The 27,532-nt window shown below is 28.2% G+C and overlaps 1 protein-coding gene across 1 annotated transcript in view; it reads left to right on the top strand.

Moving 5' to 3' along the window:
* Positions 1-24,717, top strand: part of LOC129989434 (ras-like GTP-binding protein rhoA) — a 136,373-nt gene extending 111,656 nt beyond the window's left edge. Inside the window, exons 2-5 of the mRNA XM_056097981.1 lie at positions 11,825-11,912; positions 17,714-17,823; positions 18,556-18,690; positions 24,411-24,717. Coding sequence (XP_055953956.1) covers positions 11,825-11,912; positions 17,714-17,823; positions 18,556-18,690; positions 24,411-24,650 — 573 coding nt within the window. The 3' untranslated portion in view covers positions 24,651-24,717. The remainder of the gene's footprint in view (positions 1-11,824; positions 11,913-17,713; positions 17,824-18,555; positions 18,691-24,410) is intronic.
* Positions 24,718-27,532: the final 2,815 nt, after the last annotated feature.

Raw genomic sequence — 27,532 nt, forward strand, 5'->3', positions numbered from 1 at the left:
ATTGCAAACCATGTAATCGTTTTGAAAAAAGTGCTCGTATAGATTTTTCTAAATCTATACTATTAAATAAATTTCCTTGAGGTCAAAATCATAATGAACACTATCATGTATGTCATCCAAGCATAAGTGTTATCTGTATTGAATTATATTACACTGTGGGGTGATATTGTGGTACTACCAATAAAAGCAAGACTAGCAATCGATTGTTACATTAACGCTTAAATGCATAGCAATGTAGATCTACATTTTATGTTCCAAACTTCATATCCTTTTATATAGAAACATTTGCAAAGGTTTTTTTTTTTAATTTTAATTTTACAAAACTATTTTGTTTCCGAACGAAACTAGAATCTTTGAAAGTTTATTTCTCTATCTGAACAATTTTCATTGCTGGCATGCTATCCGAGTACAATTTCATTTCGGCGGGTGTTACGAATTACGATTATTTATATAAAAAATAATAAAAATGTACAGAAAAAATTGTTTTCGGACAGTAACATGGTAATAAGGTAAAGAGTAACGATTAATATTCATAATTTCGCATATACTGATTCATATTCTGATAATATTCATATTAATGCAGGAAAAATGTAGCTTTCTTGATAGTGTAAAAATACATCAATACGTAAAATTGGTTCTAATTAAGTTCACTAAAGCTGGAGATTAATCTCATTCTTTGCCGCCTATGGAGGTACAAAAAGATGGCATTTTTCACTAGCATATATTTTCAAACAGATTGGGTGTAAAATTTCGCTATGTTAGGGTACCACATAATCATGTAGCAAATCTAGTGTTAATTTATGCTTTAATGCAAAAAAATAATTATTTCATTGATTTTCATGTTTTGTAATGTAATGAGAGATATTGATTATGTTTGAAATATTATATTATTTTCACGCAGTAGATTTGTATTCAAGAAATGATTGTTCATGATAACGTAGAAATACACCATAACGCTTTTCTGAAAATTAAAATATATATATATAATCTAATGTGAGTTTATCTTTGTTATTTTTCGCATCGACTAATTTCCCAATTGATTTCAAATTTTATTTATTTATTTTAAAAATAAAAATGCATGCATTTACATTTTAAATTGGCATGTATCAAGTTAACATTAATTGATTTCAAAACACTTACGGTTATTCTTATTTAGAGAATTGCAGAACAGAATTATAAAGTAAAAATAAGATAATTTTAAATCATTTTCTTTTATAATTATTTTTATTATTATGAATGTATTTGAAATTAATATTATCTATAAATGCTGCTCCGTTTTTTTTTAAATTATATTTTGCATCATTTAATTACTTTTATAAACTTAGTATTAAAATTGTTATTACTCTGTGGTTTATGGATATGAGAAATATATCGATAAAATAATAAATTATCGGTTGTTGAAAAAGATAACTGCTTTTTTACTGAATACTGATTCTTGATTTTATCATCCAAATTAATAACTTTATATTATAATATCAAGAATAAATTTCAAATCCTCTAGACTTCCATTATATCTTAAACTACGAAATATTTCATTGAAATTCTTATAATTTTCCTACTCTATATCCAGTATTCTATTCACTTTTCTGTCTAAGATTGAGCATTTATTTATCATTTTGAATCTCATCATTTTTCCAAGATGGATAACGTACAATTTGTCAGACCACAGCTGCCAAATTTGTGAAAAATATTACTACAGATTTATTGGTCGTTTATGGGTCATCATTCATCAGTGAAGAGATATAGCTGTTCATTTTTTACCTGAAAACATAAGAGAAAGAGAGAGAAGTCACAGTACATCATTTATCTGATTCTTGAACAGACTGAGAACATTTTTTTAGGAAACTCGTTTTTAATCATATATAACTAATTTTAAAATAGTGAATGAAATGTGTGTGTGTGTGTGTGTGTGTGTGTGTGTGTGTGTGTGTGTGTGTGTGTGTGTGTGTGTGTGTGTGTGTGTGTGTGTGTGTGTGTGTTTACTAGCCAGCCATTTGACCTATAACTACGAAACTCGGGACACAAATACTCTGAAGGGCGGAAATGTGCACCTCTGAGCGATTTTATTGAATTTTTAATTAAATTTTATAAATTAAGGGATTTTTATTGATTATAAACTAAGTGAAATTTTCGCGTTTCCCAGCGATAATTTCGAAAAGTTTTACAGCACATACCTAATTTTTACATCGTCTTACAATTCAAAAATTCTCTTATTATATAATGATAATTCTCTTCAATGATTGTAATGTTTTAACTTATAAATTAAATTTCTATTTTTAATAAGATTTCGAAAAAATATTTTAATTATATTTAACTATGATTTATTTCGCACTAAATGTAAATAAAATTTAGCCTTCATCAGTACTTTATGAGTGCATAGGAAAAACAGTTTTTACCAGCGCATTGCCATCATACTGCAAAAACTCACATTGAAAGATTTAATTAACACACACAAATGCTCAAACTAAACCTATAAAGGTATAATGTTCAATGCTGTGTTTGTATGAAACGTAATAAATGTGAAATGTGATATTTTCTTAAAAACTTGAATGCTAGAAAAGTTTTCTGCGACGTTTTAAAATATCTATATTACTAATACAATAATTCCATTTTATTTAAAGACATGTATAGTTTAACATATGCATGATATCCACTCAAAAAAAGGCCCAACAGCTAATTTATAGAACTTTATTTATTACCTTAAATATCTAACAAAAAAGGGCGTAAACGAAATAAATAACTATATTTTATGTAGTTTGAATCAATAAATGTTCTGATGAATTACACATTTTAGATTTTTAGATTTTATTCTGCGAGTCATATTTAATAAAATATTCTTGAAGTTTTAATACCTTAAAGAAGCAAAAACCACTCTTTTGCAATTAAAACTTATTTAGTATGAAATTTTGAATACCTCTATTCTATAAAAACTCGTAATTTTAGACCTTTCCATGGACCGTCTTGAAGAAATTATGCCAATAAACGATTATACTTTTTCCAAGACTATCTAAAATAATGAAATTTTTGATTGTCCTAATATAAAGATATTCGAAGCTTTGGAATTCGGTCTTGCTTGAATGAAAAAAGTTGAAACATTAGACTGTCAAGATAATTTTACTGAATGTGATTTATAGGATGGAAGAACTGTATAAAATTTAAATTTCATAATTGTTTTTAGAAGTACATTTATTGATTGAAATAAAATAAAATATCATTTACCGTGTTTAAATATTTTTGGAGGTAAAATTTAATTTTGTGATGAATCAGAAAAATTTTTTATTGAACAATTTTTTGAAATATTGCCTGGATTATAAAAAAATTATTATGTGGTACACATGAGATTACATTGCTGAAGGATTCGATTTTCTGTACTCATATTTCAAAAAAAAGTTTGGCTTCAGCAAAATAGTTTTCGTATTTATTGCAATTTTATTTTTCCCACTTCAGATTCAAATTTGAATCTTACGGCTTACAACTAATTATACTATTAATAGGATTATTATTTAAATTAAACCGTAATGAAATTGAGATCCAACTATTTTGGTATTATTCTGTATTATTCATCAAACCTCAATAAATGAAACAATAGCATGCTCATGTGTTGCCAACTCGTCATTATAAAGTAAGCTATTCTGTGAAAAGACTAATTTCTCTATACGAAAGAATAATTAATGTGATAATGATGGCATAATAGTTCAACTCTTTTCACAAAAAAATCATAGGGATTGTCCTCATTTATATCAGCTTAGTAAAAATTTTCAGCTTTTTTTTTATTTCTTTATTATTTATTGCAAGCTTTATATCAGAGATTTATTGTCTAAATAAATGTAATATTTTAAATAATGTCTTACTTGAAGTTAAAAATTAAATTAAATTTTGTAAACGTAATTATGGTGCTTTATAAAATTAAATAATTTAATAAATAAAATCTTATATTTATTAATTCAATATAAGAAACAGACATGTAATTCTGATTTTATGCTAATTCTTAGGCATTTTAAAAGGGTTTAGCATTCAAATGTTTGATATTTTAAAAAGAATTGAATAATAATAAGTATATATCTTTAATAAGATTATTATTAATAAGAATTGAATAAAATAATTTCTATTGAATAACTTTTTAAATCATAGAAAGCAATGAAGCATCGGACTTAAATCTTTTTCATCTTTTCACTCTTCAAATATTGAAGTGTTTTTTTTTTGTTTTTTTGTTTTTTTAATTTCATAATTTAACTGTTACATACCAACTCAGATTCAGATCTATCTAATAATTTAATAATAGTTTAATTAATAATAATTTAATATTAATTTCATAATAATTTAATGTAATTGTTATACGAATCATAGAAAATATTGTAATGATGCGCGTTTCGCAGAGAAGGGTTTAAGATAAATATTATATAAGATAAAGGTATTAGATAAGGTAGGAAATAATAAAAATGTCATACTTCAATGGTGGAAAACAGCGCTTTTAGGGGAAAAAATTGAGAGAAACTGGGAAAACTATTTAATCAGAACAACATTTTTGATGTTTATTGCATTGATTGAAATATTGACATTTCATACGTTTGCGAAATGGATCTAACTCAAAAAATGGTTTATAAAAGAAGATTGCTAATATTTTAAGGGATGGAAGAGGACAAGAGGACAATAGCAATATAAGCAAACAGTAGAGGACAGTAGAAATATAAGCAAGAAGAGGGCCGTAGCAGTTTTCAGATGAAACAGTGGAAGAAGTTGCTATCTGTCAGAGGATGTCATTGTCAAAGAATGCCATTTCCAATATTCTAGGAATGTATTTTAATAGTCTAGGAATGTATCACATTCGCTTGTACACAATACGAAAAAATCTTTGATCCAATTTCAAATAATATTTTTATAAAATTTATATGATGAAAAAAATTGAGATTTCGAGACTAGCGTGTACTCATTGATTTTTACCTGACGGTTAATATAAAAACATAATTTACAAAGTACAAAAACGGGAAAAGGAACGAGTTCATATCAAAACCATAATAAGAATATTTAAAGGTAATACAATAAAACAGTAAAACCTAAAATAAACGCAAGTAAATGAGAAAACTGTTACGAATAGTAAATGAAAGATCACATAAAAGTCTTTCGTGTTTATTTTCATTAACGTCCCCGTTTAAAGCGACACTAGGGCTATTTTGGGAACAGTTCTCTTAATTTTGAACAGCGGTCATATGATGAGCACGACACCTTAGATGGCAACCATTTCTCTAAGTTTTCAAACCACACTAATGGGTGAACATATGGCCCTGACACATTTAGCGTACATCAGGCCTGTTTACATGATAGTTCTTCTGCAGAATCTGGTCTCGAATCTGAAACTCTCCGGTTCGAAACCGCCAGGCCACTCCTTAAAAAAATGTGTAGCAAAAGCACTAGATCGATATGAAATATAACTCCAGTCAAAATGAAATGGGGAGACAAAATAAAAATGTTGCAGGTTGAAGAATATAAAGCGTCAATAAAGAAGTGAAATTAACATAAATTGCTTTTTTTTTTGTATGCAGTGATTGGCCATGAAAGCAATAAAATCCCCACAGACGTCGAAACAGATTAAAGATAAAAAAAAAATTCAATGATAAATCAATGATTAAAAAAGAAAATGTACTCCATCAAAATAGCAAATATAGCCTTAGAAAAAAAAATGAGGGACAAATACCAAGAGACAAAGCTATTTATCTCGAAAAACCTTAGGTCAATACGTTGTCGGACTATTTGTGTATTGCCAATTAGTTATCTGATATATTATTTTATTTTATTTAATATACTAGCAAAGAACCTCCTCTCGTTGCAACTAGTCTTCAAGTTTGTGATTTCGTTGTAATTCTGTTGTAAAAATGACTTCTTTTTGTTTATAAGACCTACTGCTAAAATTTGATCCACCGTTTTAGAAAAAATGCATTTTTCATAGTTTTATTTAACTGTGATACAAAAATAATCTAAGCAAATCTGAGATGATTTAATCTCATTGTTTTCATTAATATTTTATTTTGTTCTCCATATAAAAAGTGTTTTCTCTGGCAGAAATATTCGTGATTCGAAATGTTTTGACTTTTTCCAGTTCAAGATGGTGATCAGCAAAACCATTTTTTTTTCTGATTGCACAAAGAAAAAGGGCTAGATTAGATTTCCGATTCTTTACATATTTTAAAAATAATAATAATCCGTGTTCCTTTTGATTTAGTAACGGGAATTTCATCTTGTTTGCTTTTCTTTCCCATTTACTTCGTGTAAGCTGAATTTCTAATGGTTTACTACGCATTTCAGCATAAATTTAATTAAATTAAAATATTTTTTTGATTGAAACATTCCCCTTTCTTGACTAATTTTTCTTATTAAATTCATTTTAAAAATGTGTTGATTAGTATCAGATGACAATTGTTAGTTTTTTTCTTAATTACATTGTTAATCATATTATATTGCAGAATATTCCAGGTGAATTTCACGGGAAATATGCAGCATTTTAAATCTTCATTTATGAACAAAAAAATGTAGTTTCTTATTATTCCATCAAAAAGAAATAATGCATTTCAATTATCAAAAAGGTATCTGAAATATGAAACTGTCCTTTCAATGGATTATTTGAATTGCAATCTTGAAATAACAATCTATTTTTTATTCGAAATTGGCTTTTCAATTTGGAACTTGTTCACCCATTTTTAAGAACAGCATTTAACTATAATTACAAATACAATTTCAATTATTATGCACTTGATAAATAATTACATTGCATTTAAACTGAGGAATAACATTTCTCCATATTGCATTCATCATTTCAATATTTTCAGTTCTATAAATTATGTTATAACCTACATTTAATTGTTACTGTTTCCTTCTTTGATTTTTTTGCATCAATATTTGACTTAAAAATGATTCAGTGTTGTGTTAGGTATTGAAATAAAATCGAATTTAAAACCTCATATATTAAGATTCTTAAAATACTTTCAAATTATATTTATGTCATCACAATAGACTAAGTGATACTTTTATTATTATCTAACACATCTTTTCTTATAACATTAGCACGTTGAATAGATTTATAATACTTTCGTTTCATATATTAAAGATTCAAAATCAATTGAGGTCTTCATTGTTCTAATTTCGAAATAGTATTTAAATAATACCAGTTCAGAAAGGCATTTATTCTTAACTTTTAATTAGAAGTTGTGGATTTTCCCAAGATTAATTTTTGATTTAAAAAAAACATTATTATCAATCCTTCCATTCGATTTCCATTTCCATCATTATACTTCCATTATTTTAACGAAGATCAAGCAACGATACGGCGATTAATGTTTGAAAAATCTGACAAAAAAGTGCAAAACTCATCTTATATAACTTACAACATAGATAAAATGATATAATCTCGAAATCTATAAAGTGTGAGAAACGAGACTTTAAAAATCTTATCTCCTGAAGCATTGCAGCAGCATTGGATTTGTTAATTTGTTCCATTTAAAAAGAGTAGTTTTAAACTAAATGTTCAAAAATTATCATGAAAAAAATTATTAAGGATTTATTATCAACATTCAAAATAATTTAATCTTTAATCTCAGAAAAATTAAGTAACATGATCATTAAATTCGGCAGTCATTTTGAAATAATAAAAAGAAGGCTGTCCTATCGTAATTTCAAACTGCACTCAAAGGCAAAGTACAACACACCAAAATTCTGTGGTGAAGGCTTATAAGCCAGTTAACAGCTACGCTACCCGAGCAATTGCTTTTGTATCGTGGTCATGTTACTGGGCTGCGAACCACAAGATCCCAGGTTCTATCCTCGCTCATCCCAATCGGCTACAATTCCATACCACAATATCTAACATACATCAGATACTTTCACACTTCAGAATGCATCGCATTCTTAAAGTTGTTATCAACATTCTTTCAGATTTAAAGCATAAATTAAGGTAAATGACTGACTTTCCAGGATATCGAAATCTGAAACTGCCATCCTAGGTATGATTATATATATATTTGTTCATTGCATTTCAAACCGTAAGAAAAATGAGTTTCTAAATATAAAAATAAAGAACGAAAGAAATTTTTGTTTTTTATAGAAACGCATAATAACCAAAATAACAATAAAAATCAACAAAAAGTTTCTTAATTATACCAAAAAATCGACTGTAATTGATTTATTATTAAAGGGTTTTTTTTCCCTCGTTTCTACCTTTTCCCACATATTTTCAATTTAAGAAGATGTGCTTCGATGGCTTTATGTTGTTTTGGTAAACTCCGTATCATGACAACACGTATTTTGATTCTTTCTTTTTTTTTAGCAAAAATTAACTTTTTCTAGAGAATTTTTTTTGATTGAAAGTATGACATGCTCAAGAATGATGAATGAACCAGAACGATGACTCTACCGCTTAATGATGACTTCTTATCCGCAACCATTTTTTAAGCTACCTGAAAATTTACCGCTACTGCTTTTTATCTGAGGTTTGGGTCGTTATAGTTTAATTTTTCAAAGTCTAAGCAAAATAAGGTTTTTTTAGGCGTTTCTCTTTCGAAAGTTTTGTTTATTCTTAACACTATTATCTCTGAAATTTTTGAAAGTTTTTCTACAAAAAATTTGGTTTCCATGGCAGCAACTACATTCGATTTCTATAATTCTAAGCCATCTTTAATTCATTATTTCAATGCAAAAAAGAACTATCTTGCAAAGAAACACATTAAACTATCATAAATTGTTAAATATATTAATCTGAAAATCAACATTGCAACGAAGTATATAACCAAAACTGCTTTCCATTTTCTTGCATATACTTCCGAATTTAATACTCAACTATGTTCGTCAAAAAACCATCAGAAACTTTTTGACTTTGAATCAAATATTTTTGCTCTACATATCTTTTTTCCCAAACCCCTAGGAACTTTTTTTCTGAATGTTACAGGAGATCTTTTATTTTTGAAATGTCATTTACAGAAGAGATAAGGTTGGAAGAGTTCCAAAAACATTTCAAGCATTGTCATAGATCACAATTTTTTCTGTGATGATTCTTTGAAATATGCTGTCCAAGAGCTTTTTAATTTTTATTGGCTCGATTCAAGAGACGAAGTCGGAACTTCTTTGCTTTTGTGTGCTTTTAAAATGTTCTTCTCGAGTATTTGTTTACAGATAAGAAGAATCTTTATTTCCTTATGAATTTTGTATTTTCAAGAGAAAATCAAGAAAGATGTCTAAAAAGGAAATACTCTATCCTGAAAGTTTTCAAACGATTTCCTTTTATTTGAGAAGTCTTTAACAGTGAATCTATGGAATTCATCTAATTTTCTTCGTATTAATACAGCTTGAATTATCTGTTATCATCATCTATATTTTAAATCTATCATTATTTATAATAATATTTTATCATTATCCGTAATTTAAAAATTTAAAAAGTACAATAGTAAAGAAACAAAATTTTTGCCTTGCAAGATAAATATGACATACAATTTGATTGTATTATTATTTTTTCATGCAACTGTTTTAATTTTTTAATAAACTTTTATTTAAAATTTAAATAAATTTGGAAATGAAATTTTCTATCCATAGATGAAAAATATCCTTCCACTTTTATACAAATTTTTTTACAAAGAGAATTTTTCTTTTTGTAGACATAATTTTGTTTATTTATGCCTTTTGATCTAAAATTCCAGCTGAAAAACCTTTATGCAAATCTGAAAGTACTTTAAAGCAACTATAAATTTTAAAGATTGTAAGATAGGGTGAATTCCAAATAAAAAAAAAGAAGTGAAAAAATTGATTATTTTGTTGTTTATATTTTCAGAAATTTAATTTAAAATCTATTTATTTCTGTTCTTTCTCGAACAAAAGGAAAGGAGTTAGAAGTGAACATTAGAAGAGGAAATATAGCCCTATATTTTTAAAATCCTTTCAACTACTACGATTACGAAGTTTTATGTGATGCTATTTTTTTCTAGCTTCTAAACATTATTTGAACAGCAGCGTTTTATTTTTATTTATCAAGGATGATAAAAACATTTTGGTTTCCCTCCTATTGAATTCATGGGCAAATAGTAATTCTTAAGAAAAAAATTAAATTTAATCTTTTAAAAACAAATCTTCTAAAGACAAAAATCAATTTAGATACCTCAAAGAATTCTAATTCCTTAAAGAAGAATAAATTTCATCAGGCATACAGAACTATAAATATTTAAAATGATGTACGCACTTTATTTTTTTCGATTAAATGAGTGGATTAAAAATTTAAAAAAAATTTGGGTAACCTTCTCGGAATGAATTAAAAGGGGAAAAAAATATGTGTACGAAAGACTTTATTAAAACAATAAGCAATGGCAGTTAATTTATGAGTTTCTGAAATGAGAAAACATTCTTTTTCTGATTTATTATTACAATTTAGTATATAGTAAGAAATAAATATTTAAAGAAAAAAAATAGAAGAAGTAATTTTTTATTATATCAGGAATTAGAAATTTGAGAATGGTTCAAGAATCACAATCCAATTATTGCGTTTAATTCAAACCTGATTTATATGCTACATATATCAATCAGTAAGCAGGTACAGTAAGTGGTGGAGACTTCTACAATGATTTCTCTATAATCTTTCTGTGCAATTTTGCTTTTTTATCCAACAAATATTGAGTTTTATTAATAATAATTCTTTCATTAAACGAACTCGGGATTTTATTGGTATAATATTTTCAGGGTTATTAATAGAATAATATGAGTGCCAAAACTTCCTGACTTCGTCAAGATTCTAAATGGGGAATCTTCAAACAGCACAGCTGATTTACTGTCTATTTTTTTATTGCAGACGTCATCGAAACATTCCACTATGTTAGAAAAATCCGATTTTTAATCGTATTCTTTTCATCTGTACATCTATATTAGTACATCGTTATTTCAGTAGTACATCGTTATTTCAGTAGTACATCTTTATTTCAGTAGTGCATCGTTATTTCAGTAGTACATCATTATTTTAGAAGTACATCGTTATTTCAGTAGTACATCATTATTTTAGAAGAACATCGTTATTTCAGTAGGATGTCTATATTAGTACATCATTATTTCAGTAGGATGTCTATATTAGTACATCATTATTTCAGTAGTATATATATATTAGTGCATCGTTATTTTTGTAGCACATCTATTTTATAATATCCTTATTTTAGCATTACATATATATTATTACATTGTTATTTCAATAGTACATCTTTATCTCAGTAGTGCATCTATATTGTAAAATCGTTATTTCAGTAATACATCTATATTAGTACATCTTTATTTCAGTAATACATCTATATTAGTACATCGTTATTTCAGTAGTACATCTATATTGTAACATCGCTATTTCAGTAATACATCGATATTAGTAGATCGTTATTTCAGTAGTACATCTATAGTAGTTATTTTGTTATTCGTTTATTAACAATTCTTTCAAATTTTCTAAAAATAATATAACTTTGAAAAACAAATATTTTCTAATCATCTTATTGACGTTTTTGTCCTCAAAAGTCGTTTTTATTTTCAAAAAATAGGATTTACTATTTTTATGTCATATACAGATCAACTATAATCTATCTTAGGAAGAAGTTTCCCTGGAATTCTGCAAAAATTAAGGGTGTTATAAGCATATCAGCAACATATCTACATCTTTCCTGATAATAAGATATTTATATTTCTTTTGTTTATATAAAGGAATAAAGGACGTTAATAAAGGGAGTTATAAGTATATCAAACAAATATCTACATCTTTCCTAATAATAAGATGTTTTCATTTTATTTGTTTATGCAAAGGGATAACAGATTTTCTTTCTTTCAGGTGTATACGCCAACAGGGTTTGAAAGATATACTGCAACCTATTGCGTTGGAGGTTACAGAATACATTTCACATTGTGGGACACATCAGGTGAATGAGCTTTTCTTTTATGATGATCTATTTAACACGTGTCTTCTCTAAATTTTCTTTTTATCTCTTAAAGAACTAATTATTTTTTTTATTTCGGTTTAAATTATATGAAGTCATTTAGGATCAAAATAAAAGCATTAGTCCCCTATCGTATAAATGGGATATAAATGATAGAAATTCTCATGAATCAATGAATGTAAGAAAGAATATTTTAAAAAATCTAGTTTTTAACAGCTTAATTTAAAAATGAAGTTGCCGGCGTCCTGGCATAGGGGTAGCGCGTCTTCGCCGTGATCTGGGCGTCCCGGGTTCGAGTCCCGGTTTGGGCATGGTTGTTCTTCTGTTGTTCTATCTGTCAGATGTGTGAATGTGCCCTCCTGTAAAAAGGGGTTGTGCAAGCGAATGAATGATGCGTGAGTGGCAAAGTCGTACTCTTGGCCCTAGTTGGCGCTGCTATAAAAAAATAAGAGACGTTCCCCCTCAGGTTTAAATCGCTGTCTTCGTAACAGCGGGCTTGTCAGTGGCAAGTGCCATAAGAAACAAACAAAAATGAAGTTACATTTTCTTCAGTTCAAACATGAATTTTCGAATTGACTCAAGTATTTTTCCAGAGTATTGCGAAGAGATTTCTAAGAGATGCTTTTATTAAAGCCAAGTTGACCATACTGGAGTTAGACTGCCTTTCATTAAAATATAAGAATTTCAGTTAATAATCTGGATTCCGCAACAGCAATAGGAAGGGAATCATAGTTGAATCCTAATGATCATATCAACCCATGGACAACCCTTCCCATAAGAGATGCGTCCCGTAATCGAGAGATAACTCAGCTCATTAACAATTCACCATTATTATTTAAATTAAAGAGGCGAAAACTAACCACCATATCAGGAGTGTTTTACTTCCATATTTGGGATTGGCCTGCCGTAGCTTATTTTTAGTATTAATATTAAAAGTTTGAGAACTTGCAGAAATTTTCTATGTAAATTGAAATTCAATGATTCAATTAATTGCAATTATCATCATAAATTAGTGATTGTTCAAAAGTTTAATAATAATTTCCACTGAAGCTTAATTTTTCTTATACTGAAGCAATGAAATCCTTTATTGATCACCTCACATTCTTAAGATATCATTACTTCCATATTTTTGATAAATATATTATTTTCTACTAAAACATTGCAACAAAAAAATCCCGATATTCGATTTTCATGATTCAGTAATATAATTATTGGGGAAATCGAAAATATTTTTTTCTGCTAAATGCAGCTAATATGGAATTAAATCTTAAATAAAATTAATCAATTAACTAACAATAAGGTTTCGAAAAATAAAATATAATATTTCTATCAGGAGCATACAATTAAACAAAATTCTAATATATCTGAAAGTGAGTGGAAAATCAATAACAAAATTTCTTGTTTTCAAAAATAAATTTTTAATCTACGAAGCAAGAGAAGTCAAATAAAAGCGGGTGAGAAAATAATGACTGCTCTTTGAAATGGCTGCGATTATTTACACATTTAAACCTGTAACAAGTGGCTGATTACATTTGTTTCAGGAATATCAACGTTATAGAAAATGTCTTTCAGGCAGCACCATGAGATTAATTAATTCCTGCTCACTTCTCACGACGAATATTTAAATATGGAATCCAATGCAAATCTTGTTGCGCTAAAAGATACGTGATATCACACTTCAGAATAAGAAAACATGCAAATATGCGTTAATGCAATTCGTAGTTACGTTAATTACACGGCTGTCATGCAATTTAAATTCATTCCATCGAGTAAAATAAACATTGCACTTTACAGATATCAACAATTAAATTTATCACCAAACTTATTTCATCTTCTGTTTCACTTTTTGGTATTCCTCTTGAATGACTAAGTGAAACTGGAAATTGAATCATCTAAATCTTAATTTGATATAATTTGACTAAATTTTTAGCATTTAAAATATAAATGCCACCTCGATTCATTTTCAAGAAAAGGATTTGAATATTGCTTTGTCAATTCAAAATATAACTTCCGAATGTGAAACTTCTAATTTTTTTAAGAAACATTTATGAACGACATTAAATTCATGCCTGATCATATCAGCTCTGTTAAGAACACCGCCTTGTGGTTGAATGGTAAAAGAAATTCAATGAATCGGATAATGGAAGATAACGCTCTTTTCTTTGAAATTTATGGAAAAACACAATTTAGGTGAGAAATGCTGTCAAAATGTACACAAAGAACGGCACTATAGACATTAATTACATTTATGATAATAAAATTATATGCTTCAATAGATTTATCGATGTCCATAGTTTCATTAAATTTTATTCACTAGCTTTTTACTTTGTTTTATTATCTGTTCGTATTCAAAAAAATGAAGATATAGGTAGGCGGATTCCTACCCAAATTTTGAAAGAACACAAAATTGATGCATAAACTACCTGCCAAATTTCAGATATCCAACTCATTGTATTTCTTGAGCTATAACTTTTCCAGATAGATGTACAGACATAGTTTTAAAATGTCGTCTTTCGGACTGAGAGCGCTGTAAAAAACGAAACTTCTTCAAAATCGCAAGATCGATTTGCTCGAGGATTACAATCTTTTCCACTCGTTAAAAAAAAAATTAAATGGCCTAGAATCATTTGTGTAAAATAATTTTACAATTTCTACGAATTATACTTTGCGCCCTCTTCCTTATGTTTTACTTTGTGCCTTCTTCCTTATGGGTGATAAATAATAGTAATTTAAAGCATAAGATGCCAGTATTCCCAAAGCATCCGCTTGGAAATTTAAAGAAGCGAAATTTAATTCTCCGACCGCTAGAAATGTTCCAAGACATGGAATCTGGCGTCAAGCCAAGGATGCAAATTTAAACCGGTGTAAAAGTGAAAAAGTCTATCTTAACTGTATTTTATGAAAAACGATTCTCAACGGAAATTCTAGACAAGTATTCTACTTTACCTTGAACATCGGATTTTCTATGAATTAACATTACGACTTGTTTTCATACACTTTTTTGTTACGTAAATATCTATATATCTAGAACACAAATCAATTTTATTTAATACATTTCTTGTATTAAGTAGAAACACAGGTTTCATTCATATAATTTATATGAAGCCGGAATTATTTTGCCGCCACTCTATTTGCCCAAGCATGGATTTTCTCAGTTGATACGAGTTATTAAAAGTTATGACAAGATTTTTCGTTGACTTTATAAAATCTAATAGTTTTATTAATAGTCTTATAAAGCACAGCAAATTCATGGCAAAAACTTAATTTGGTTTTTAGTTCATATAATGTTTTTGAATAAATCACTAAAATTTGAAAATTTATTTTTTGTTCAATTATGCAACCAAGTCATTACAAAAGTTTCGTCATTAAATAGATAAAAATGGAATTAAGATGACTTCATGACCAATGAAATTAAGATGACTTCATGACCAATGGAATTAAGATGACTTATGACCAATGGAATTAAGATGACTTCATGACCAATGGAATTAAGATGGAATGGAGTTAAGATGACTTAACAGCCATGGGCTAAACTGGTTGTGAAGTCATTTAGCACTGCTTCCTGCGTCTGCGTTCTTCCTACAAAATGTGAGATGGATTTAAAAATCGCTGTAATATTCTCGATTTGATTTACATGAAAGCGGGCAGTGATACTATTACACCTCGCTTTCCCTCTCATTTTCTATGTATTATATTTATATGATAATCAAATCATAAAAACAAAATCTTGTCAAATTCTCCCATCATAATAACGCATGTCACTCAGCACCAGCTCCAGAAATTCTTTTTTTAAACGTCTAGGCATTAGAGTCAGTTCATGATGCAACTGGTAATTTGTTTAAAATAACAGAAACAGCTGCTAGGAATAAAATAATTTTGAATATTACATGATTTTCTGTCATAAAGCATTAAGTTTGGAAAAGTTTATAGTTCTGAAAACAAATTTTTCGACAGACGTCCTGACATAGGGTAAGCGCGTCTTCCCCGTGATCTGGGCATCCCGGGTTCGAGTCCTGGTTCAGGCCTAGTTGCCCTTCCGCTATGTTCTATCTGTGAGGTGTGTGAATGTGCCCCCCTCCCTTGTTAAAAGGGGTTGTGCAAGCAAACATGACGCATGAAATAGCTACGTCGCAATCTTGGCCCTAGTTGGCGTTACTGAAAAAACAAGAGACGCTCTCTAGGCTTAAATTGCTGACAGATAACTGTCACCGGGCTTCTAAAGTGCTATAAGTCACAACATAATTTTTCGGATAGAAAAATCAAAATAATTATGCTTTTTGAATTTTTTATGGACAAACTTACAAAGAAAAGAATAAAAGAAAACTGAGAAAAATTTAAACTATATTTGGTTCGCAATCCCAGATCTGCACTTAAAATAATGAAAATAAGCTTACTAATAAAAAAATGCCAAAAAGAGATATTCAAATTTAAAATATTCAGTCAAATTTCCTTATTTTTCTTTATTCTAAAGGAATTGAAATACCCCGCCATAGATATAGATTGACAATTAAATATGTTCTTTTTACTTTAGAATATATCAAAGAATATCATAATAGAAACTAGTTCCGTATTTACCATACTATTTACAATTAAATAATTTAGATTGGTTGGCTGAACTTGATTCATTAAACTTACCCTTAAATAAAGCAATTAATTATTCATGAAAAATTTGACGAAATATCCAAACGGATAAATAATAAACGAAATGTCCAAAACGGAGTACATAAATAAATGAATTTGTATGTGATGTTTTAACAACAACTATAGAATTATGTCAGATTGTGGTTTTACTCAATTGGGAAAAAAACCTATCTAAAATACAAATAGTGTTTTTTGTTACTTCCGCATTAAGCGTATGCAGGTGATTATCACCAAAAAAAATCACCAAAAAACGCGCCATAAAGTCATTCGCTGCCTTACCCAAAGTCTACAATTTTCTGCAGGGAACGTGATTCGAGAACACTACTCTGGTTTCTCGTTATATTACTCCATTCGTCTTTCTAAAGGCATTGAACTATCGAAATGTAGAGGATTAACGAGAAATAGTATACTTCAAATAACAAATTCCTAAATGTGGATTAAAATTGAATAACAGACGAGACTCTTGAAGGCAAATTTCAAAAGGATATTTGCAATATTAGTGAGTTGTCAAACATTTTATTAATATTCTATAGTAAATATATCATTAAGGAAAAATCCGAAACTCGTGAATCCAGAATTCTTGGGTTTACAGTACAAAATTCAACAGGATCAATAACAAATAGAGAGTATGTAATAGCAAACAATCGAAGCGTTTATGAAAACAACACTTGCTATAAATAGAAGTGAATATGAAACTAATCGCTATTCAGAATCAGCGACAGAACAAAGCACTAGGAGAATTCTTAGAAGATCAACATTCCAAAAGAATGCTTCGTTCAACTGCTACTACTGACCTCTCTCAGCTTTTCATAGCTCCTGTGATAATATTATGGAGAAATATTGAAACTCTTATCATAAGAGAGCTATCTCCAAGATTCTCGAATAATATGAATCCTTCATGTTTGTATTCAAAGTTGCCAAATTCATCACCAAGTGGTAACTGGGTCATTAGCATCTATTTATCATCCGTCAGCTATTAGTAGATTTCGATTACTTACCAGATAAAATATTTCAAATTCATAACAACACGCTCTGTTGTATGCCATGCATCTATTTAGAAGTTTTTAACAATTTTAATGGTTTAGAAAGTCCTATGTCAATTTGCTTCTTTTAGATTTATGAATATCTTTTGTTACTTTCAGGAACATCGGCTTACGATACTGTTCGTCCTCTTTCTTACAAAGACGCAAGTGTTTTCCTACTCTGCTTCACAATTGGCAGCCCGGACTCTCTGGACAATACCGTAAATAAGGTAAAAAATTTATTCTAATGCTTTTTGTCAAATTTTTTCTTTGTGCCTTTTCATTCAGATTCATACAAGAAAAGTTTGAAACGAATCAAATTAAGAGTTACAAGTAAACTGAATAAGTTTCAAACGTTTATTAATACCGAATTTCTTTTCCCTTTGTGAATCAACTCTTGGTCAATATTTTTGTTTTTACATCTGATCGGTTCATTTATTTAAATGGCCCGTTTATTAGATGAATTAAACTAATTAAAACTCATTCATTTAAATAAATTATATATCTTACGATTCATTTAGAGGAAACTCAAGCGGAAAAAGGACATTTTATAGTATATATAGGTACCATCCTATGTATTTAAATGTATTATCTCTAAATGAAACTCAAATATATTAATGATGAATGATAATTCTAGAAAAAAACAGGGCTAAAGATGTATATAAAAAAACTTGCTTTGAGCATGTATAATAACAAATGATTTATCATTCTCCAAATAAATACTAAAAGATGATAATTGAAGATTTCTTATATGTTATAATTTATTAACATTAAAGACTATTCACTCAACCACCTTCATCTCTTTCTTAGAACAAGACACGTCTAAAAGTTACTTGCTGGTATTCAACTTATCCAGACAGTTATAGGCGAACAGAATTCAAGATAATTATTTTTATGAAATGTTTATATTCATTTTTTCCTAGTATAAATGCCTATAAAGCTTTCTTTTATCTTTTTACCAGTGGTTTCCGGAAATCCGCCAGCATAGTCAGAACATCCCCATCATCCTTTGCGGTTGCCAAAGTGACCTTCGCAACGACGCGGAAACCATGTGCGCCTTGGCCAAGCTGAAAAAAGTGCCTGTCACAGCAGAACAGGTACGATGAAGTTCATTCAAAATTAATCATAATAAGTATTTGGTTTGTCTTAGTGAAAAAGCATGCGCTTAAAGATTAATAATTTAATGATAATTCAGGGCATAAAAATATTTTTTGCATCAAGAGAAAGTGCATAATATGGGTACCAAGGTAACACAGCATGTTGTACAATATTGAACATGTGTGCTATTGGGATAGAATAACTATCTTCAGTCTGATGCTTTTCTTTTGTATTATGTTGTTATATTGGGTTATTGGAATGCCAAAATGAAAATTCGAGTGTCAGGTGTATGCATTAAATGAATATATAGTAAGTACTTTTATATAGCTATTTACTCTAATTCATAAAAAACATAAAAAAGATATAGATATCTACTAAAATAAATTAATAATTACCCCAATTATAAACCTAAAAATTTTGCTAATTAGTCAAGTGTGCAAGAGATCTAATGTCTTTCTAGAAATTTCATACTGAGATTATTGGAGTGTAAAACTGAAAATTTGAGTGGCAAGTATATATAATAAAAAATACGTTATAAGTAATTTTATCTAGCTATTTACTCGGATTCATAAAATGCATAAAAAAGATATACGCATCGGTTAAAATAATTTAATAATTATCCTAATTATAAACCTGAAAGTTTTGCCAAATAGTCAAGAATGCAATAGCGCCTAATGTCTTTCAAGAAGTTTCATGCCATTTTCGAATACTATAAAATATTGACCCGTAATTTTTTAAATATATTAAACCGATAGCACATCCTATTTGGGACATTTAAAATAAATTCATTTCTTATAAGCAAAAGGAAGAATGTTTGTTAATTTTTTGTAGTTTATATTGATTGCATGATTTGATTACAAATTTAATTATTCTGCATTTAAGATTCTGCATTGCAATACACGTGTCAATGTATGCTTACAGTTTAACTAACCTTTTTCTAGCATGCTTTTGCCAGTCAACCTACGATAACGGACGTTAAAAAGGAATTAATGTATGCAGTAATTCTACCTCTAATACTTACAAGTTAATGTAAAGAAGGGTCTTTTTTAATATGGGAGGTAAAGAAAATTAGACTTACGTTCTGCATAAATCATGGAAATTATGGTAAATTCTTTTGCCATTAACTTTTAACTCACGTGCCTTAATTGTCTAAAAGGCAGATAATTTTTAGAAAAAAAAATTCTTAATGAGCGATAATTATCTATTGTCTGTTATAAATGTGATTATCTCCCCAAAACTTAACAAGCAAATTTTTATAATCTTCATTAAACTCTTGGCAACAAAAAAAAAACTCCAACAAATCACTTGCAAATGATTTTGAACACAATATTAGAAAATAATTATCCAATCAAATAATTGACGTAATGGTAAATTGTAATTAAAATTAGATATTTTTAATGATAGGGAGAGTTAAATACGACAAAGTAAAGGTAAGTTAATAAAAAAAACTAAAGAAACGGATGTGAGCAATTGTTGGTAAAAAATAACTTAATAGACAACTTTTTAAAAACATTTCAAGAAAATATCTTCAGCTTAAGCAACAGATAGTAAATTTGAAAAGGCCAAATCGAATGTTGGAAAAATGCATAATTTTTTGGCCAAAAATTGATCTGCGGGACGTTTGGTATTGCTTAATTTATTATGATTTTGTCACTGCATTTTGAAACTTTATGTAATAATAATATAGAGTGATAATAATACATAGTAATAATAATAAAAATGAATGTCCTTATTGCCTCTAATTCCACAAGTGATTCAGCTTAATAAATGAAGTAAATAAAATGAATAAACAATTAGAGAAGATGATAACATATATATTTTATTGGGATATTTCCCAATTCTTATAATAAATATTTACCCAAATTCAGGAATAATTCTTATGAATAAATATTGACCCAAATACAGGAGCAATTCCTATGAATAAATATTTCATATTACTTTTTATTTACAAATAAATTTACTTATTATTTTTACTTTATTTTTATTTTCGAATAAAATAAATATTTCATATTACTTTTTATCATGGAATATTTCACATTACTTTTTATTTTCGTATACTTCCTGTAATATAGGAAAATACTAATAAAATGAATTTAATAAACGGCAAAATTACCTTCAGGAAATAACACTTAATTAATATCAGTTAAAAATAAAGTACGCCCTTTCGTGGATTCCATATATTATATTTAGAATTTAATGATTACTTTATAAGCGAATAAAGAAGTAAAAGCAAAGTTCAAGATATAATCAAAACTTAAATTTTAATCAGAGAATCCATATTTATTGCACTATAACAAACTCATTAAAGTTACTAATTTTAGAAAAGGACGATAAGCTGCTTTTAGATCGCAGCATTTTAATGATTCAGTTCAAAATATGGTTATGAAAATATAAATTATTTGATATTCAAACGAATTTTCCTTCATTAAATGCATTAAATAAAAAAAATGTGAATGTTCTTTAAAATAGACAAATGAATAATTTTTTCTTAATAAAGTTACTAAATTTAAAATATCTTTTAACATTTATGGTTAAGATATAAATAAGATATATTTGGAAGCTTAGCTACTGATCAATTAATTAGAATACACGATATCTACAAACTGAATTCAACAGAACTCGTTAAAATCTCTTATTAATCTTTGGACATGAAAAAAAATTAATGATCCTTTCTAGAAGAAAATTACTTTACGTCAGTCACTTTTTTTTCGTCGCACATCTGAACCTTTCAGAAAATTCCTGTTGTTTTTTGCCTTAGCAAGCCGTTCGCAGGAAATGAAAGAAGTAATAAATGCTAATTGCTCACGGATTGGGGATTGGTTTTCGAAAAGATAGTTCGCTTCCGAAATTAGTAACACAACTCATTTTTTGTGTTTGTGTGCATATAATGCATAAAAAATGCAAACGTAGCACTCTTAAAAGACTGTAAACTGTTACCATTTAATTAGGATGACGAAAAAAAGATCAAGTTGGGAGCTACTTTTCTTTCAGAAATTTATCTTTATATCTTGTTCTATCATTTTTACTTCGCATGTATGGAAATAAAAAAATATTTCACTTTAATTAAAGAATTTATCGATAACTTTTCTTTATTTAGGAAGAAAGCTGTATTTGAAACTATTATTTTTCCTATTGAATTCGTGTTTGAAGGAAACAGTTATTTAGATTTATGTTCAGAAACTTAATATAAAATTGATAGAATTAGATTAGACTTCAACTGCAAAATTTTGCTAAAATTTATAAATTATACGTATAAAAAAAGTATATTTGTTAAGATATTTCTTTCTCAGAAATCATTCTTATTGGTAGCTCTAGTAAAAATATGGTTTTACTTAACTTCACATTATTATCTAAATTCTGTAGTAATATATAATTTATTATTTTATTTAAAGTATTGATTTTATCCCACAAATAAGAGAATAATTATACGAAACTTGATACAACATTTACATATTATCTTCTACGCAATACCAACATAATAGAATCTATAAAATTTACGTACTGATAGATACCAATTTAATAATATTAGAAGACATTTTGATATTAAAAATAAACTGCTGGCGACAAAAGTATTAGAAAACCTCGTTTCCTATAGTAACAAGCAGAGACAGTGGCAACTTTTTTGTTTCTTCAATCCAATCTCTGAAAACGAATTGTGAGAGAAAGAATATTAATAATTCTTTTGAACAGGCGTTGTGTTGATTTAGAATGTGCATAGATAAAGGGAACTGGGACGTTTTTACCATCAAAAAATCAATTTTTCAATTTTAGCCCTAAAAAATAGAGTAAATTGTGCTGATTCCGGCGATGTATAACATGTGAAGTTTGAAATATAGAAAGCTCATAAATTAAATTTAAAAAAATGTAAACAAACGTGCCACGCCCCTTTTTAAAGGGACTGCATTTGATAACAACCCAAAAAATGCCATTATTTTGGGTTTTTTTAAACATTTTTTTTAAATTTTAACATTTCCATGAAGGATACGAATTACTCAACAAAGTAACTTCGAAGTTTACAAGCTGCGTGAACTTCTATTTTGTTTACATCGTGTTTCTTCTTTTGTTTTGGCTTTCGTTTGTTTTTGATATTCTTACGTTGCTTCGCCTTTATTGTTTCCATACACATACATCAAATTTTCTAATATGATATATATAACCATTAGGCATATGTTAAACATTGTTTTATAAATTTTTGAGCAGCAATATTAATTTTAGGTGATATTTCTATAAAAAATTATCATGTATTCTTGAGATTTTCCTGATATGTGATAGTAAATATTTTTTTTAAATAATTTTCTGAATATATTAAAATGAAAATGGGTTCACTGCAATCATAGAACTTTTGTTTACACATTATAACAATTTTGGAATGATTTTAGACAGAAATGTGTTATACGAGCGTACCAATGTGTATATATGTATGTAAACATTTCCGTATCACAACTGATTTTCGATATGTTATGAAAATAAAAATACTTTAAGAAATAATTATTTTTGAGTTATTTTATAATTACATCATTATACTCTTTCAATTTGTACAATATATTAAGTTTAAATTTTTATTTGGAAAAAATCTCCTTTGTTTAATACTGAAATATTGCCAATTTTCGCTGTCGAGAACGTCCCAGTTCCCTAAAAACAAAAGGCCAGTTAGAGAACCGTAAGAAATTTAAAATACATTTTTATTTCAGGAGTATGGGAATATTGTAATTTCTTATCTATCACCAGGAAAGCCTTTATTTCAATAAGAGTTTACCTTGATCCAGCTATATATGAGGATTGCCCAAATGAAAAGTGGACATTTGCGTTTGCGTCAGAATGACTGCAGTTATAGTAGTTTCACCGAACATTGATATAAAGGGTCGAAGGAAGTGTGCATTAAATACGGCATTCAACTTTGAAAGCTATTCGTGGGAGAGGAAATTAATCGAAAGTAAAGTCGTTCTATACATAGAAGCGGTCAGACAGGAACAATGCGCGATAGTACGGTTTTTGATTCTTCGATTGCCGTGGACCACTCTTGATTGATTTTCCTGCCTCAAGGGAGCACTATCAATTCAACACAATGCTGAAATGCTCTGATGGAACTATGAAAATCAATCAAAAGCAAACGGCCAGGCCTTTTTACTCAACAAGTGATCCTTCTCCATGTCAATGCTCTCTCGCACTTCTCCCGCGAAACTCAGACGACCTTAAAAAAATCCGGTTGGGAAGTGTTGCAACACCTGACATACAATCTGGATTCGTCACCCAGTGACTTTCACCTCTTTGGGCCACTTACAAGAGATACGTTTCCATTCGTACAATGAAAGTTAAAGAAGCTGTGTAGGGCTTCCTGAAGAATCAACCACCATCTTTCTACAGCAAAGGTATGGACCTACTACCTAAACGATGGGACCTGTTTTAAAACGCCCATGGCGATTTCTTTTGATTTCCAATAAAAATATTCTTTTCATTCAACTTATCCACTTTTCATAATTATATAATCTTTCTCAGAAGCTCCCCATATTTGGCACTTAGCTACAAATTGTGCCAAACATTTCTGATACCGACCTTTTATACGGATTGGGTTCAAGCAATTGCTGTATGATTTCATTTTGGCAAAGTGAATGGTTGTAAAACAGTTGAATTTTTTTTTCACAATTGTCATTTACTTAATTTTAATGTAATGAAATGCCAGTACTTGTAAATATCATTTATTCTTTTTCTGTTTGCATAGGCCCTCGGCGTTTCCCGACAGATCCACGCGACTACTTACGTGGAGACCTCCTCACGTTTGTGCCCACGCAGCGCTTGCGAAGCCTTCGAGATCTCTGCGCTTGCTGCCCTTGGCAAACTCAACAAGAATCACATCCTGCGCACTCCCCTCTCTACCATGGGATCGAGAGGGAAGTATAAGAACAAGGATGTTCTCAAAGAGGACTTGAGAGACAGAACGCGAAACTGTATCCTCATGTGAGCAATCTCTTCTTAACGTCATCTTTTGCAAATCTCGAGAGGACCATTAAATGCTTAGTTGTTTGATTCAAATGTATATTCTGGCGAATATGAAATAGAAAAAATGAAATCTATGTATATTTAAGTTATATCAGATACTCTATGGCAAAGCATATCTGAAAGTGACCATTACGTTAGTAAAATTATCTTGGATTTTTTTATTATAATTTAATATTATAATTATCCGTCTTCTTAAAAACGGAACAGTGTCCGTTTTGCTGTTAAGTAACTAATTTGGTGGTTTTAAATCATTATACATAACTATATAATTCATACAATTTAACACGTTAACTACTTTTAGCTTGCAGGTTGTCCCAGAACTGTATCTGTTTTGATGAAGATTTCTAATAAACGTTAAGATGATTAATTGTTGCTGGTCTCTGAAGATTATTAAATTGTTTCAAATAAGTTTGATAGTCGGGGTGTTAAATCATCTTTTCAAAGATTTTTAGCCAATTTATCTTTGAGACAATGGCATTGATCCTTCTTCCTTTAATACTTCTTTTGGGACCATGGTAAAGAATATTAAATGAATTTTAAAATTCTAGAACGCTCCTATAAGAAATAGTAATCTGAATTCAGATCAAAGCATTTAGCTCGTATCTTAATATTCACAAAATATTGAAGTAATATCAATTTTAATCATGAAAATTTTAAATGTTTAATTATTTTAATAATTTCGTATCGCATTTCAAGTTAAATCATATACATTTGAATTAAAGTTGTATTTTCAAATGTCCTGAACTTAAAAAGATACCTTATCATGTATAAATCCAATTCAGATTTTTAGCAAATATTAGTTTATTAAAAAAAGAATTATGTATCAAATATTACAAATAGTTAATAAAAGAACTGTTTTAATATTAAATAAAGGCTTCTAAATGCTAATTTTTTTAGATCTATAAATATATGTTTTCTTGATTTTAATTGAAAACGATGTAAAATTTCACTTGAGGGGGAAAGGGGAGAAATCATGACTTTTTATTGCTCTTTCAAGTTTGTAAATAAAAGAAGGATAAATGAATAATGTATGTATAATGTAAATGAATAATACATGTATTTGTTTTTGTACTTTACATTTTGTCCAACATAAAACAGTTTATAGCATAATAACACTTTCAGTCAAACGCTATGTGTGGAAACAAAAAATATCTTACTTGCTCTCTGTTGATAATGAATAAAATAAATTAAAAGCTATTTTTTTTTATTTGTGCTAAATATACTTGAACTTAATGATATCTTTTTTTTATAAAATTTGACTTCCACAATTGCACATAGGTATCTTCGCGTTTTTTTTTTTCTCTTAAAAAATTTTTAAAGAAATTGTTAATAATGAACCTAAACAAAACAATGTTTAATTTGGAAACTTTCAGATATCCTTTCCATGAATTAATCTCTTAAAAAAAGGCATGTTTAAAACAGAGGATGGCGTCTTAAATTAATCTATTTTGTTAAACTACAATTTCTGGGAGAATAAATAACAAAATGTGTCTTCTATTTCAGAATAGTTCTCTGAAGACTGATTTTCTTAATGCAAAGAGGTTTTGGAATGAAAAAGTTTTTTAAAAATTAATTTTGTGAATCAACACATTTTCAAATCGAAAATATTAACAATAAATAATATCACTAAAGAGCATTTAATTTACATTTAAAAAATATCAGAAAAAAATAAAACAGATGAAAAAAATCTTCTTTCAAATTTTAAAACAAAAAAATTAATAACAAATATTTGATGGAAGTAATATAAGGCAATATTGATTTATTTTCCAGATTACATTTCGAAGCCCTGGAAATTTCAAAAAATATTTGCTAAAGAATATTTTTTCACTATTAAATTAATAATGAATACATAAAAACTAGTCATATTTTAACGTATGCCAAAAATGAAACGAGCACAAAAAAAGATTTCAGATTATTTTGTTTCATGTATTTTAAATAATTCCTCTCGAGTTTGAAAGGTGATGTTATAGAACTTTTCTAAAATAGGAAGGACAACAAGGCACTCGAGTTAATCGCTGTCACTATTCCATGTGTTAAAGAAGCAATGTAAAGCTGTAGCGTTTTAAATAAGAGAGCTTCAAACTCAAGACTTTTCTTTTTTTCTGAGGCCAAAAAATGAAACATTAAATGTTCATGCCTGGCATGTCCCTTACTATGAAGAGCCTCACACGCCTATATATATCCATAAAGTATATTTCTTTTCTTTTCGTATATAGTAAACACACACAAAATTATGATATTTTTCAATTTTTTATTTAAATTATAAGTATAACATTTTATCCACTTTCCTTTAAAATATCGAAAGATAAAATACGTAAATATTTTGCAAATTGTAATAAGATCTTATTCTAAAAAAAATGTAATTTTCAAATTCTATAAAATGTCCTCATCTCTAAGAACTCGAGATTCATCAACAGAAAAAAAATTAATTGTCATCTAAAATTAAATTTAGATAACTATTTCTAACTGAACTTATAATTTTTAGTCAATTAATTTTGTACATTGATGTATTTTTCATTACATTTTTAAAACACATTTTAAAATTATTATTCATTTTAAATGGCGATTGTACTGACAGTTATGGAATATGTTTGTGAAATATTTTTTCAAAAGATGTATAATTCGTTGATTTAAATTCATATTAAAATATTTGACTAAAATTCACATATGTTTACTTTTATATATAAAGAGCATCTGATTTGATATTAAACTGAAAAAAATATATATAAGCTTTCTAAGAAACTAAAAGTGGAGGACAATTTTTTCTGAATAATTATATCAAAATAATAAAATTTTAATCTTAAAATAAAAATGTATAATAGACATTGAACGAACAATGAATTT

Source organism: Argiope bruennichi, chromosome 2 (genome assembly GCF_947563725.1).
Source record: "Argiope bruennichi chromosome 2, qqArgBrue1.1, whole genome shotgun sequence".
In the NCBI taxonomy this organism is placed as follows: Eukaryota; Metazoa; Arthropoda; class Arachnida; order Araneae; family Araneidae; genus Argiope; species Argiope bruennichi.